General features: G+C 30.7%; 1 protein-coding gene across 1 annotated transcript in view; it reads left to right on the top strand.

Annotated features, from left to right (window-relative positions):
* LOC130900431 (serine-enriched protein) overlaps positions 1 to 15,331 on the top strand; it is an 81,740-nt gene extending 66,409 nt beyond the window's left edge. The window contains exon 9 of the mRNA XM_057811050.1: positions 3,641 to 15,331. Coding sequence (XP_057667033.1) covers positions 3,641 to 3,814 — 174 coding nt within the window. The 3' untranslated portion in view covers positions 3,815 to 15,331. The remainder of the gene's footprint in view (positions 1 to 3,640) is intronic.
* The last annotated feature ends 1,896 nt before the right edge of the window (positions 15,332 to 17,227 follow it).

Here is a 17,227-nt window from a genome sequence, read left to right as displayed (position 1 = left end):
ATGTATTTCCCTTCATAAGTTTGTTTTGTATCATTTTATGTTATTTGCTTGAAAATGCATCCGCTCCAAAAATAAGAAATAGGAGATAGGGTATTTCGGAATAGCACTCCATTTTCTAGGGAATGATTCTATAGGTAAATATAAAGAAAAAAGTTGTTATAACAAAACATCCAAAAACGCTTCGTAAACGAATTATAGTGAGCGGTAGATTTCGCCCGGATTTCTGATCCACCAATAATAGGAAGCCATATTGAATGTCTCAGGTCTGAAATTATCATGCAAATTAGTTTGGCCTATGCATATTTTGACCTGAAAAATTGAATAAAATAGGTCAGATCTTCCACAATTTATGACTCATTTTATTCATTTTATTAATCAGTACTATGTTTTAATGCAGACAAATTATGCTGCATTTTATTATTGTTATTCATTAAACAATTGAAAATATAGCTTAATGTTAAAATGTTATTATAATGCATAAAATGAAAATAGATAATTTTTTTAATATTATCCAGAACGTAACACTTGCCTACATCATTTTTGTTTTGATTTTTATTGAGTAAAATAAAGATATTTTAACTTACATTTACTTTTTATTGAAGTTGTATCGTACACATTCTCTTCAGAACTAAATTTTCTGTGATTTTTATTTGAAAGTTTAATGCATTTATTAGGCATTTAACGAAGTAATTTTACTCCAAACGTAAAATAAGTATATTTTGGAGTTGAGTTTTTTGTATTTTACGACAATTAATGTGAAAAACTATTACAGTTACAGATTTGAGACATATTTTATTCAATTTTTCAGGTCAAAATACATATAGGCCAAACAAATTTGCATGACAATTTCAGACCCAAGACATTCAATATGGCTTTCTAGTATTGGTGGATCAGAAATCCGACGAAATCTATCGCTCACCATAACTCGCTTACGAAGTGTTTTTGGAAGTTTTGTTATACCAACTTTTTTCCTTATATTTACCTTAGTTTAAAATACTTTATTATTACTTAGCAAATAATGGCCAATATTTTGAAAATTTAATAATATAAATTATCTTATCTTTTAATTAATACAATTGATACATAACATAAATATTTACTGTTTTACTTGGTTAATCTTAAGGTAACCCCAATTTCCATTTGATATTACATTGGTTTTGTCTCTTCCGCTAGAGGGATGCAGTAATTTCATTGCAAACATGGTTACAAACTATCCTCCTCAAATCTTTTCAAATTACCTAAAAAGGGCCTCGTATAAAAAATATAAACTTTTTATTTTGTGATATATCCCTTAGGTATAAAATCGTGTACAATTAGTTTATTTATCATTTACCTTCCTCAGTTGACTTACGCAAATTCGATTTTAGTCCACTGGTTATAACTATAATTATTTTAAATAATGATCGTTTTTCAGTCAGTATTTAGTAACCAAACTGGTACATAGCGCACACAAAATAGAGACAAAAAAATACATTCATTTTTTATTTTCTTATTGTTTCTCCTACGGAATTAACAGTAAGTAATTGTCGATGTTTCCTCCTGCTTACGTAATCACCATTTAGAAATAGTAGTAATAAATGTTTAACGGTTGGTAAAACATGCGCATTTGAAAAATCAGAACCAATCCATTTGTAAGTAGTGCAGTAGTACAGTTACGTTTAAATTTTGAGGTAGTATTTTTGAATTAAATTTAATATTTTCGAAATTTGAGGTTCTGTATCCACTAACGGCTATTTTTTAATATTTTTGATAAAATTGAGTTAAAATAAATGTATCAGTAGAGATCTGTTATAGAAATATTCCATTTGGTTGTTCTAATATGCTGAAATATTGTTTTTTGCAGTTCGTTTTGCTTCAAATGATTTTTATGTTAGATATATAGGATGAGTTCAACTGTATATTAGTTTCAATAAATTGAAAGTATGATATGGAGTTGAAATAAAATTGTAATAGAGAATTCATAAGTATTTTACTAGACTAATTCAACACTTACCTGCTGGACTTGTTGTTTTTCTTATTTTATTCGTCTAAAACCAAATTATAGAAAGGGAGTCCAGATAATAACGCCTCTTTCTTAATTTAAATTCAAGTGAAGTTTTCATTTTTAATTAATAATGTAATCACCTTCATCAATATCAACAAAATTGTTCATCTAGTTTGTCAATTTTCAATGTCGTACCGATAAAAATACATTGGTATTTGAGTGAAATACCTCGAGAAGGTATTTTGGACATAAGTGGAAATTCGAGGATGCTATTTCAGGTGTGTATGGTGGGTGAGATAGTATTTCTGGCGGAGAAATGCCCTCTCTGTTGACAATAAATATTTGTATTAATAGTTTGTCCAGGCTTTAGCACTGAGAATAACAATGCCGCTACACGAAGCACACACGCAAATCGTTGTCTAATGTTGTGGGTCTTCCTTATCGAGAAGCGTCAGATAGATCTAAATGAACAAAGAATCATCTTTGATATTCACGAACGTCAAATGTACTTGGATAAACATCGCAAATGTTTTTAGTTTTGAATAATTGAAGTTATTCGCCTTTTTGGCAAGCTATTATTGACTGATTCAATTATCACTGACATATTTAATATAATAATATAATAATAATCTTCTGGAGGATCAACTGAGTTTTCAACAGTACGTTGCTTTCTCAAATCATGATAGTCAAGAAAGACATTTTTTGGACTAACATTTCCATGGCTTCGGAATGACGGAAGGCATCCAATAAAGTGGAGCTAGATCATCCGATTTGTTTTTATGGGAATACCGAAAAGATCCGCTTGAGAATTTTGCAGAATTACAACAGAGAATTGTGGTAGAATACCGACTACTCTTATTGAAGGTATATACAAATATATAAAAATAGAGAGTATTTTATATGATTGTATGGTGGTTATTTAATTCATATTTCACGTTTCAGACTCCTTATGTGTACAAAACTTATAATGATTATTGATTGATTACTTTCATTAAAATGTTAAAGATGATGATTGTAATTATTTCTTATTATTATTTCTCTTTCGAAATACATTCATAGTTTCCAAATACGAAGACTTAGAAGAACCAAACCGTTTGAGGTTGTATTTATGTGTAGCAGAGTCAGAGCTCTGTTGTATAGCCACAGCAAAGAAGTGAGTAAATTGTGTGAAAAACGAAAGGAGCTTGAGTTGAAATAAAAATTAAGCCTAGCTATCATTTAAAAAACACTATTCTTGTTCTGTTTGTGTCTAAGTTATGGATTCATATCATTATTCATTTTATTCGAACTGCTAAATTTCAAATGAAAGATCAATGTTATTGAAATAAAATATAGAATCCATAGAATTGGAAATAGTGGACACTCTATTTTCTGAAATAGGTTATTTCTAAATATTATTATATTTTTATTTTTCACTATTATGGGTTGTTCTTAGAGGACTAAATGACTAAAGATAATTTGTAAATATAGTTTAGTAAAATTATTTTGCATTTCACACTAATTTCTATTCAGCTTTAGAAAACTCAATAATGACAATCTTAAGAGCAGCAAATTTTCAAAACATCAAGTCTAGTATAATACTTATTGAAGTTGGAGATAATTTTATTTCTTATCATTGAATGTTATTCCAAGATAGTTAAGCACTGTATGTTGCAGGCAGACCCAACAAGTGTCGACCCTGGAAAACTCTCTCCAAATCGGGTAAGACGTCAGACGCAAGGCCGTTCAATGTCAGTTCAGAGCTCCGATCCATATGGCTCTAATACGACATTGAGTAGTAGCCAATCCAGTGAACTAGCTTCATCAGACGGAAAGCATTCTTCCAACTAACATAAGGCCACTGTTGTGCCCGCTCCCCCGCCTACTATATCTGTATCACCATCTCCAAAACATCAACCCATCCCACCTCCAACTGTTACCATCAGTTCTTCATCACCTTCCCCGCAATCATCTCCTGCTCATTCTTTTACTTTCACTATTGTTTTAAAGAAAGTAACACCGAAGGAAACTTCAACTTGTGATAATAAAGTATAATTTGGTTTATTTAACCTGTTCAATCAAAACAAGAATGACAATCTAAATCATACGAATAATTGGAGGATGGATGCTTTGTAATACGATACGTTATGGTTAAATTCTATGTTAACTTATTTCAAGAAATTGTAAATAAATCTGGGGACTTTGCTCAAATGTTATAACCGCTGTGGGATAAATTTAGATGAGACAGGGTGCTTTTACATGGTAGTCAAAATGTCCATTTTTGAAAAACACCGCAAGTGTATTCACAATGGCACAATGGAATAATTTTTTGCAGTCAAATAGGCGTGCCGTATTATTGTATGCCTCTATTGTTGTAATAAAAATATTTGAAACGATAGCTCTGCATAAAATTGCACTTTCATTGTCTCTTCTAAATATTATGTGGCCATTTTGGCCGGGTATGACTTACTCTTGACATTTTTACAGATATAGTCCGTATATCCTATAATGACGCCAGATTAACTATAGCTTAAAAAGAATGCTCTTTAAATCAAACGTCAAAAGAAAAGCAAATTGAGAAAACATACAAAAAAAATGAGATTAATTTTTTGAAAATTAGATTTTGAAATTTGAAAATTGTGCATAACCATATCCTTTTTGATATAAATGTTAAGTGGGAAGGTACCGCAAATAACACAAACACAAAACTTTAAAAAGTGTCAAAATTACTTCTACCTTTTTTCCACATATTTGATCCAATCAAAATAGCGTTTGAATAGAAGCGCGATTATAATTATTACATAATAGCTTCCTTTACTCAGTTGAAGTCGATTGATATTAAACAATAAATAAACAATAAAATCATTCGCAAAATATCGCATATGACCAATCTCTCACGTTACTTACAAGACTGCCACTAAGTAACTCTTTTCTTTTCTGCTACTGACTTTTTAGATTTATCCAAATTTCCAAATAGATTTAAGTGGAGTATTGGATTTACCTCAGACGACAAAGTTAGTTGTACAAATCTGCTCCAATCAATCAGATACTTTGACATTTTGTTGGATTTCTATCAAAGGTAGATTTCTCCCCAGAATTGCACCACACCGATATAGTTACTATTGCTAGATATTGTATGCATCGATCAGCTGCATCTTGTATTATATTGCTCATTGTATTACTCCATAATTAGTAACTTTTAGCTATTCAACAAACTTGTATTGACCTATTTAAGCTTTTACAATATTTTCTAATAGGATGATTTATACCTGATTGTTTTGGAAAATACATACCTCTTTTAAAAAACTACCTCACTAATCATATACAGGGAACGTTCTTATATAACCTAAAAGTTTCTACCATCCCCACAAGTATCATCCTTCTGTTTTGTTAAATATTTTCTGACGTTTTAATATGTTGTATTCACACCTATTGGCATTCGAGATCCAAATTTCTTAAATTTCATTATAAGCTTAAATTTTTCGTATTTATTTATCAAATAATTAGTGTAAAGTGAGGAAGTTCTAATTTTTTTGAAAAAAATTTCGATAGTTTTCAATTATAATGTTTTGAAAAAAACAATTCTACAGTACCTGAAAGAAAAACACATTTGTTGCTGTGTGTAAATTCTGCAATTTTTCTTTTCAGTACTTAAATAATTAACAATACAATTAGTGGGAATGGTGGTGGTATTTTAGACGATATGACCCCAGCACACAGACAGCAATTCGAAAATAGAATATACCAAGAATTTTGCGTGATCTTCTAGTTATGAATCCCTCGACGAGAAAATACAGAGTTTCTTAATTGTGGGGATATTATTAAAATCCATTTTTTCCCCGAAAATGATCCATTATTTTTTCAATTAAAGTGCACTAATCGATTTCGCCAATCCAAATTTGACAGGAAACATTTTTATTTTAAGAAAAATGCCTTTGGTTTTACAATTAAACTAAAATCAGTACTTTTTGTGGTTGTTGTTGTTTCTCATACATTTAGTTTATGAACAATTTTTTCACTAAAACGCTAACTGTATAATCGTCTGTCTTGAGCAAGACGTACACTGAATCGACTCCGCTCGGTCGGATCGGAAAAGAACAGTCGGCATGTTTTGATCTACTTGTATTTAAATGCATTATGTTATGCCAATAAATGGTTCCAAGCCTCAACGGCGGCATCGTAGGCAGTGGTGTAATGGTTCTAGCAATCACTTTACGATGCCACGTGCTAAGAGCACGAATTATTTGTTCATCTTTATTTGTAGAAGTTTTGTAACTGTACTTATTTCTTTCCATTAAAAAAATTTTTAAATATTAACACAGTCCCCAAGGCTTTTTTTCGTGACATAAAAATTACTTTGTAATAAATCCGTTTGGTTGGCTCAGACCGTTCAACTCGGTTCGTCAACGACAGAGAATGCCGAAGGGGGCAAAACTGCCGAACATTCCGAAAATATTTTAAATTCAGGTTCAAATTGCAGAGCTGTTTGACGAAATTTTAATAGAAATGTTGAGGAAATATTTTGAGCTGTATGATCCATGAGACAGATACTATTACGACAACATAATTTATGTCCCGCTTTTCAAATGGTAACAGCTCACAAAAGTGAAAAATTTTTCTTCGTCATTAAGTAAATCTGGAAATGATGATTAAGAAACTCTTAACAAGTTTTTCTCGTGTGGTTAATATATGAATCCAGAATCTTGGTCTACGCTATTATATTTATTCGCATACTAATGAAATTTCTCCATCTTCATCAGATTATGATGAGCTTGAACTAATTTTGATAAATTATAGTCATTAAAGTAATTGCAATGAACTTCACTAGGCTGCCCTATGTGTACTAAGAAATGACCTGAAAGGAAAGCTACCGAAAGTTTCAGTTCAATGGGCGGCACCAGCACCGTGGAGACCGTTTTCTTCCGATCTGACCGAGCCGAGTTGATTGAGTGCGCGTTCTACTTTATTCTGCTTTCCGGCTCATGGCTCGAATTGAAACAACGCCAGGAAAAATTATAATTTGTATAATTTCCCAAGTAAGCAAAGAATAGAATTTGTTTTATTACTACCAATATTATTGATCTGGCTTCATAATTCCTCCATTATCAATAACAACATTAAATGCTCAACTAGAAGAATAATATATTAAATATTTAGAGAACTGGATACAATGATTGTTTTTATTTAAAATTTGTTTGTATAAATAGATATTGATAATCATTTTACATCTAAATCTTGATGTTTAATAATCTTTTTAAAACGAATTTTAAATATTTAACCAAATTTGTATTTAGAAATCATTTTTGACTAATACACGTCTAAATCTGTTTCCCCTAGAGTTATTAAACAAAAAATAAGATTTCTAGCTAGTGGATATCTATTGCAAACAAAAGAGTTGCTTTTTATATTTTCTGTTTGTTTACAATCCTAATAAGAGTAGTAAAAATCACAGCGTTATGATTCAACCAAAAAAAAAGTATCATACTTAGAAGATTCCTGTAAATTGTAACATTCTAATGAAAGGCTACAGTCTAACTTTTAAGGAAAATCCATAAAAAAATCAGCTAGAGACAGTTCCGAACTGCCAGGCCATAGAATATCTTCTCTACACGAGATCAATTTGTTTGTAAACATTTTTTTAACCTAAACTATCGTCGGATATATGACAGGATGCGCTATATTGCTGTTTTATTGTTATTACTATAAAAATGATGAAACTGTGGTCGAAAAAAAAGTCCACATATTCTACGTATTTTCAAAATTACGGACCTTTTATCCCTTTAAGGATATTGGCGTCTAAGCCGTCACTTTTGTAGAAAGCAAAAGTCTTTGATGTTTTAATTTAGGGTTTCCACCGCTCCAAAATCTTCAATTTTGTTTTTTGACATGCCCATTTACGTTCGAGTGGGTTCGTCCGAGAGAAAAATATTATTAAATTTGCCAGGACGCTTGAACATCGTATATAAAATTATTTTCTTTCAATTGGTGTACTAACTGTATCTTAAAAGAATGCAGTTTTGAGTCCAATTTCAATATCCGACGCAAAGTTGTTAGGGTTATTTACCGAAGCCTCTTAACGCCAGCATATACAACAACCATAGGACCGTCGCGTGGTTTCTTGTACTATAATACATATACTAATATATGTGTGTATCGTGGGCTACGGCCTCGTCGTTTCTCCTGCTCCGTTGGCTCCTGTATGTTTTTTATTAATATTCGAACCAGTTGCTCCGAAAGTTTCAACCGATTATTTAATTAAATTTACACTTAGACACAGATTAATATTTTTTAATTATTAGAAAGATCGAAATAGACGGCGAATAATAGCATTTGTAATATATATTCTCTTGTGAAGGGATCTGAAGAACCGTGCAAGAGGCAGTTCCCACTTATCTCCCGCGGTAAACCGCTTAAAAAAGGAAAGATTCATTGGTTAATCATATTTTCTGGTAAAATTATTACAAAAGCTGTTAAATGGAAAAGGGGAAAAGATGTTAGAGTATTAAATGGGTTTCACATAGGTGTACAATCATTATAGGCAATAATCGGCTGTCATAAATAAAATGAGTAAATTGAATTGAAATTTTCGTCATATCTATTTAGATTGATTTCGATATTATACTGATTCTGTTGAAGTTGAAATTTCCTATGTTTTTAAAAGAATAAGCACAATTATTATCTATGTTGTAGAACAGCTTGTTAAACTAAATGTTTCGCTCATTCTCGTTCAGCATCTCTATAACTAACGATTATTTTGAGAATTCCCTTCAATAAGCGATTTCTGAAATAATAGTCAATTATATAGGGATTTAACGAAGCATTGTTTAACAGATTTTGTATATCAATAAAGATTTCTTTTAATCAACCAATTTCAATTTGATCAAAATTAAATATAGTAGTTATAGGGTTACAGGGTTATTCACAGTATGACATTTTTGTAACCAATATGATTCAAAATAAAAAAACATCAGTTCTATAGTTTTTAGAAAATTATATAAGAGCAATAATTAATTATCAGACTGTATCAAGTTTAGCCTCTAATTAAAAATCAGAAAATAGTAGTAAAAAAAAGAATTTAACGAAAATACACATCTTATTTGAAATTGGATGAAAAAGTTTTGAATTTCTGTAAGATCCATTAATTTTGTCTCTTAATATTAATTTATAAAAATTTTTAGGCACTGAATATACCTATATGTTTATTTTTGATTAAATTTAATGAGGTTTTCGATCAACAGTAGATAATTATAATCATAATGTAAGTTAAGCAGTAAATCCAAATATGGAGAAAAAGCAGTCAGCTCTTATGTATGCATAGAAGAAATAATTTTTTATTAATTTTTAATTATTATAATAACTGCAATCAAGTTTGTTTATTATACTCGTGAAATAATATAGAAAAACCACAGTAATGCCTAACTATGGTATCATCATCAAGAAGGTAGTACCGGTAATTTTAATACTTATTCAAGTTGACGTATATTTTAGTTAAAAAATGTTTTATAACGTATGCCTCTGATATTAAAAGCAATTGAGATATATTTAATTGAGGATTGGTAAATACCAATATACCAATATTAAAGTGGTAAACCGTGATTAACAAATTTAGATGGTCTGAAATGTTTCCAAAAGAAAACATACTATTCAGAAGGTTTGTCGTCTTTGCCAAATTTCCATTGATTTTATCGGCGTCCGTCTTGATATTATAGATTGATACAGAAGATAAATAAGAATCATTAAGCACTATTTATGTATTTACCAAGGTCTATACTACTTTACTTTCATTGTCCTTGAAGAAAATTTGCAATGCTCCCATTTCCAAAAATGTCATAAACATCTTAAACAGATTTAACACTTCCAGTGTCCCATAAAATTTGATACAATTAATAGATTTGATAAATAATATATATATAATGATAGCTTTTTCAGTTCACGTGTCATTTTAACTTCATCTTTTTTATATTTTTATCTCCACTAAAAAGTAAACTTTCACTCGTAATTACCCCAGTTTTTTTCTAAATAATATATAGTAAAGGCTCACCTTTAATTTTTAATTCTATACTTTTTTCGTTCGAACATTATTTACAAAATTTCTTGGTATTCATTAAGTTGAAAACAACCATACTGCAATCAACACACTCTATTCTAGCATATTGTTATTTGGTTCAAACCGCCCTAACAAACTAGACAATAGACAGTTAAGAAAATTGAGGAAAAAACTATTTACTCGTAACCTAACCATCGTATTGAGCGTTTCGTTGTACAGAATGCAGTGAACTTCTTTAGTTCCATCACGCGATTGTTTTAGCCCGACGGTAATATCATAGGTCATCGTATGTCATGGAAGAACGCGTAGAACACGTTCGTGTGTCCCGGTTGAAAAATAATAGTGCAAAGCGTGATTCGATTCTTAATTTTTTTTAACTTTCTGTAGCACTACAGCGCTAATGCACTAGCCGTACCAGATGGTACATAAATTTTATAATTAATTTTGTTCATTTCTCGACTGTTTAGATTTACATACTTAGCTTTTCACGGATTATTGTATTGTAACTATTAATACGTGTTACTTCCTATTATGATGTTTCATCATACCAATCACCTCATTAATCAATCACTAATATTAAGAAAAATCGTCAAATATTGTTGTTTACCTTGAATTTCTAGAATAACGTCAGAGCTCCCCCAAAGTGGTCCAAATGTATTTGGAAATGACTATATAGCCATATTATCAAATATTTTATAAATAAAATAGTTATTTTCCTAACAAGTGCGGAAAGTGATACTTTCCCGCACGCGACTGCAGTTGTCCCGAACGACGCGGAGCGGAGTTCGGGCAAGCGGTCAAGTGCGGGAAAGACACTTTACGCATGAGTTAGGAACATTATTTTTTCTACGACCGTATATACATAAAAGTATACCAACCCATTTTTCAAAAATTATTTTATTCCAACAAACATAATAATATACAAAATTTTAACTAAAAATTATTAATTATTATAAATATTAATATTGAAAACACAATTTGTTGTATTCTGTAGACTAGTAAGAATTGCCGGCCCAGTGGAGTTATTTGGTTTCATCTGGAAGGTAGATGACGTCGGTGAAGATGGCATCGGTTGCAGGTCGCATAAAGATGACGATGACGGTGACGGCAACGGTTTTAAGTCATTTGTAGTACAGAGAAACTTTTTACCATCGAATAGCGGGACCATAATGTATTAGATTTCAAAACCTTACTTAGGTCTGAAAAATACGCCAGAAATACCTCTTCCTTATAAGTTTTGGCCCCTTTCTCCTTACACCATGTAACAAAATGGTCGTATTGCTTCTCATACTTTAGTCTGGATTTGGCAGGTAACAGCTCGGAATTAGCTTCATTTGCAGCCTTCAAAACGGCTTCGGGAAGTTATTCGTCGGATGAATCCATTAATATTATTGTATCGGATTCGGTTTGATGTGGTTTAATTTAAAAGAAGATTGTTCTTATTCGGTCACTTCCAAGACGTTTTGAACAACTTTGTCGTTTTAGTAACAATTACACGCTTGGGTTGTCATAGCAACTGATATCAAACCAGTTTTGATATTTGTTTCTCCTTTGAAGAATGTCACTTTCAAAACTAAAATGCGTGCGGGAAAGTAGGTTAAAACGCACGGTCGTAGAAAAATTATATTTATAGTAACAGTAAATAGGATACATAAATTGATTACGATCTATACAACAAACATTCTGGAATGTTAATTAATTTATGTGACAAAAAATATTTTAATAAATTATTTGCAACTATTCTCTCAATTTTATATCCTGTAGGAAAGAGATAACGTGCTTTGAAACGTAGGTAATGTTACATCCTCACAAAATGGTATTTTTTAGTTTGAGGCGATCTTCGTGTAAAAGCATTAATAATTTCTAGTAATGCACAAGTAAACTCTAAAATATAATTTCAATTAAATATGCAAATGGTTTGTTCCAAAAAACATTAATTTCTATGATTTTATTTGTCATATGGGCCATTTTTCTCACAATGACTCAACATTTTACGTTCGGCAACAAAAAAACCTTAAATCTTCAAATTTCTTACTGTTTAAAGCTATAATAACACTTTCACCACCAGCGACGAAGTTTGTGCATAAGCATATTTGAATATGGTTATACAGAAACAAAACTGCTTTACAATTTAAGAACGAAATTTTATTCAAGGAATCGGAACAGGAAGAAGATATAGGAAACGAAAAAGAAAATGAGGATCTCATAGAGGAACAAAGGATAAAGAAATCTTTCTTAGAACTGATAGGAACAAAGTGATAAAGAAACAGATAGAAAATTTGAAAAGCCTTAAGCGCGCAGGGAGCGTGATATCCCTTATAATGGAATCCTATTATAGAGAGATATCACTTCTTTATGTGGTGTACAAAATTTTGGCTAAAGTTGTGGGAAACAGACTCAACGAATACCAAGAACGGATAGTCGACGAATACCAAGGAGGTATCAAGAAAGGAAGACGAACAACAGATCAGATATTTACCCTTAAGACGATCATGGATGAAAGCTATGAGCAAAATCTGGGCATTCAAAGTATGTTTATAGATTTTCAACAGGCTTATGACACACTAGATAGAAATTATCTGTATGCTGCCTTTAATCTACTAAGAATCCCGAAAAAAATTGTAAAGTTAGTCAAGGTGACATTAGACAACTCATTCTGTGGAGTAATGCCTGATGGAATTCTATTGGAGTTAAATTTAGGGATGAAAAGGAATTAAAACAAGGAGATCCATTATCAACAGTGGCTTTTAATCTGGCGTTGGAAAAAATTTCACGAGATAGCAAGATAAAAAAAACATGGTTCAATTGTCCCTATATACAGTAGACAATTGCATATGCAGACGATTAAGCTTTAATAACCAGAACAAAAAAAGAAATTGAAAGAGCACTCTATGAAATAGAAGAGGCTGCAAAAAATTATGGGTTGAAAATAAGCCAAGATAAAATGCTAAGACAATATGTGATTGGTAGAAAGGAATACATAGAAATTAAAACGGAAAAGTACAAGAAATATAATATAGAAAAAGTTTGCGAATTCAAATACCTGGGAACTAAAACCGTGGGATCATTAAGTAAATTGATAAAATGAAAGGAGAGCAGCCAAAATTAGATATACGACCAACAGTTACGTTCGGTGGTGAAACATGGGTTGTAACAATGACTGAAGAAACAAAACTGGTTGTATGGGATAGAAAGGTGTTGAGGGAAATTTTGGGGAGAAACAAGTGAAGGACTATGAAGTAGAACTAACGAAGAACTAAAGGAAGCCCAAACAGTGAAATGGATTGAGTATAATGAAAGGATGTCGGGAAATAGGTTTGCAAAATTGAAGCGCAAAAGTACAAAAGCGCAACCTATGGAGAGGAAACGTGAAATGAGTTGAGGATCGATGAGAAAAGAAAAATAAGTAATGAGGCCTCAAATGCCTTTAGTATTGTACATTATGAGATAATATATTAGAATTGAATACTGCGTTACTAAATTCCCAACATAAATTTTCAATTTTTGGTTAATAACACTTATCCGAATATTGTTAAAGTGACATAAATTAGGGTTAACCTCTCCTAATTCAACCAACGATCAAAAGTCGCCGACTTAGAGAACATACTCGTACTAAGAAATATATTAGAAATTATGTACATTCAAGTATTAAGAGAAGTAACAAAGTGGCTCAATTAGTAACACTGTGGCTTTTTTCAGAAATAACTAGTGAATAGAATATTCAACACGAAAACAAAAAAAAATGGTAATAATCTCAACTGACAACGCAGAATATATACTGTTTTATGACTTTTTTTTTCGAGATTTTACTTTTATAACTATTCTTTGTACTGTGCATAACAGAATAGATATAAATACACTAACAAAATTTCAAAAATAAAATTTTTAAGTAAAACATCTTTATTTTTGTGGGAAATAACCATTACGCGATTTGTAAGAAGAATAGCTTATATTATTTTTTTCTCTGGAAATCTGAAATGTTTCTATAGTTTCAAACAAATTCGACTAATTATCTCATCCATTAAAAAACAATAGAAGTTTATTTTTATACAAGCGACTTTTGAGTAATATGCCACTACAGATAGATATTAAATTTTTTTAAAGATCCAGCAAGTTTTTAGTATTTGTCTCATTGCGTCTTGTTTTTTAAACTTCAATACCAGAACTAAAGTTTCCATCGGAGACTTGCTAGAAGAATATTAATTAGAATTTGCTTAAAATAACCAACTTGGTGAAAATCTTGGAGCAAGATATATCCAGGCTAAATAGTCATTGTTCAACCTACAAAAATTATTACCAAATGCCCAACATTCCTCTATGTGTATTCCTCTTCTAATTTCTACTTGTATAGGCGCAACAGTGGTAAATGTGGTGACTGTAGTTGATATTGATTTAATGTTGTAATTTATGTGCAATTGGCTTAAGAGAGTTCTTATTACAACCAACCGATGATTCAATATATAAATTTTAATAGGAAACTTAAGAAATCTCAATTTGTAATTGATTTGTACTCGTATACTATGCAAAATCAAGTGTAAAAATGTGTAAACGAAATTTTATCTCCCAATTTAATTTTGTGGAACAAATAAAAAGTAATTGAGAAAAAAATTTTCTAAACTTTTTTGAGATACTAAATATTCTGTCTCTACAATTTCTGTAATGCAGTTACTTGTTATTCTTATAATGATGTACAAACATTGAATATGAAATGTTTTCAAAATAATCTATTATCTTGAAATATAATAATTCTCTAAGTATCCCTTCAAGTTCAAGGAAATATTTTTATTAAATGACTCTGACATAGGAACTACCATTTTGAATTGAAACATATAAATTTCCTAAGATTAACATTTGAAACTTTAATAACCACAAATCTCTAATGGTAGTTGGTGTTTTCAAACTAATTCAAATACAGTTTTTGAAGTTCGATTTTGAATGAATCAATCAAGACATACTGTCACTGTCATGTTATATCGAAAATTCTGGTGCAAAACAAAAGGAAATGCTTTGCTTTTTACCCCAAATTGTACATGGAAAAAAAGTCGCTGCATTGATCAAGCATCTGTGCTACATTTTCGGGAGATAATTTTTATAAGGCGAAGATCTGAATTTGTCTCTCAAGCTAAAGTTCTACCAAAACGTAAAGCTCAAAAAAATAATGATGAGAAACAGACATATACATATACACATCTCCAGCCTGGAGATGTGTATATATTATATTTGTAATGAATATGTAACAAATCTCCAGGCTAAAAACTTTATGTAAGTTCATTGTATAGTACTATATTGTAGTAAAAGACAAATAAAAAACTGACGAGAAATTCATCTTTATTTCAAAGTGTTATCCAATCGATCACCTATCTAATAGGTGATAAATTTAATGAAAAAAGTGTATTGAATAGTCATAAGTTATAGAGTGTATCATAAATAAAGCTATTCGTTTCATGATCGTGATTCTGATCAAACACTTTCAATCAAAGAACTCTTTCAAGCTAATATTAGTGTGATGATTATACATGTCATATATACCGATCAGCTTATACAAATATCGTGAACGTTAAATTGATTTTCACCAGAGTAAAATCTGTGTGAAAATGGGTTTACATTCCTTTTTGTATTTATGTGTAAAAAATAGTCAAATATAACAGACTGTATATTTCAAATGATTCGAGTGCGATTATTAAAATCGTTCCAAATTAGCTCCCCAAACATGAAAAAACAACAGAAAAATGTGTTAATAGTTCTTTCAAAATTAATAAGAGTGCAGATAACCTTGATCAGAAAACTTTTACTCATCTCACAACATTTCAAAAATGATGATAAAAATTTCAAATTTATTTTGTTTATTCTATTTTATTCAATATAATCCATAATTAACAATTTTAATACTACAATTAAAGTCATAATTCATAATCTTCAAGCTAATTTAAAAATAACCTTATTGGCCAGAATTATTTTTCACATCAATTACATTAATTTATCAAAAATGATATTTGATGATTAATGAATTGAGCTGAAACTTTTTACATAGCCTCCTAATATTTAACAATTGAATATTCAATGCTTTCTCGCAATGAATTTGGTGCAAAAGTATTTAATTAAACAACTACATTTATACTGAGGAAATATTAAAAAAATTCCTTGTAATAATCAGCAAATATTAAAATAATTGTGTCCGGCATTTTTACCCAAATGTTCGGCCAAACTGGCTAGTCTCTCCGGCTGTTTTGAATTTTTTTAAATTAATTTCATATATTTTAATAGCGTATAATTTTGGTTTTAAGTAATGAAATAATTAAGTTGCCCCTTCATTGCAGTTCTTTCGATTATGAAGGTAGTTCATTGTAATAAGACGCATTGTCTAACGCAATAACACCACCAGTAGGTAAAGTTGGAATGAGTTTTTTATGCATTCCTCAAACTGCCACTCCTCTTCTCCTCAGGAATGGGGTAGTAGCAAAACATCTATCAGAACGAATGTCAACCAATGGAGATGCATTCTTTCTGTTTTGCAGTTCATTCACCAACAGTCAACTTTCTGATCATTTCTGATTTTTTTAATATAAAATAGTTATTGATTCTTTTTAAAGAATCCAAAACTATTTTCAAATCATAAGCATCCAAATACGCGCATATTCGTGACGCTAGTCCTTTTAGATATTTTCCACTTCCTCGGATGAAATAGCAGGATAAGACATGAGTCACGTTCACTTCTTCATCTACCATATTCTCCATTTATCATAGTTAGAAGTGAACTACAGTCTAGTGACGAATTCGAACGTCTACCTTGAGAGGCATTTCTCTAATGGAGAGTTAATTTACGTTTTTAATGATAATTTGATATTAAACCAATTTCTACGGCTTCTAAAATATCTTTTAGATTCAAACGAATAAATATTTTGAAGCCGTATTGGATTGTTTGGGACTTCATTGAACCTGATTTAGTCAGAGAAGTTATCTGCTAGGTATATAATCGATATGAACTATATATTCTCCAATCTATTTTAAAGATGTACAATTTACTACACATATGAATTGTATGAGAGTATTAGGAATGTTCAACGTATACTGGTATACTTTGGCAAATACAGGAATTAATGTGACATAGCCATATTCATCAATGCGCGTTACTAGATGATGGTAGTAGGGATTAGTACGGTCCATCAGGCCACTATACTTGACTACTATTGTCAGTTCTATTGTGTCTGTTAGATAGT

The sequence above is a fragment of the Diorhabda carinulata genome, chromosome X, assembly GCF_026250575.1.
Source record: "Diorhabda carinulata isolate Delta chromosome X, icDioCari1.1, whole genome shotgun sequence".
NCBI classification, from domain to species: domain Eukaryota; kingdom Metazoa; phylum Arthropoda; class Insecta; order Coleoptera; family Chrysomelidae; genus Diorhabda; species Diorhabda carinulata.
The sequence above is the reverse complement of the archived record's forward strand: the minus strand, read 5'-3'. Positions and strand labels throughout refer to the sequence as shown.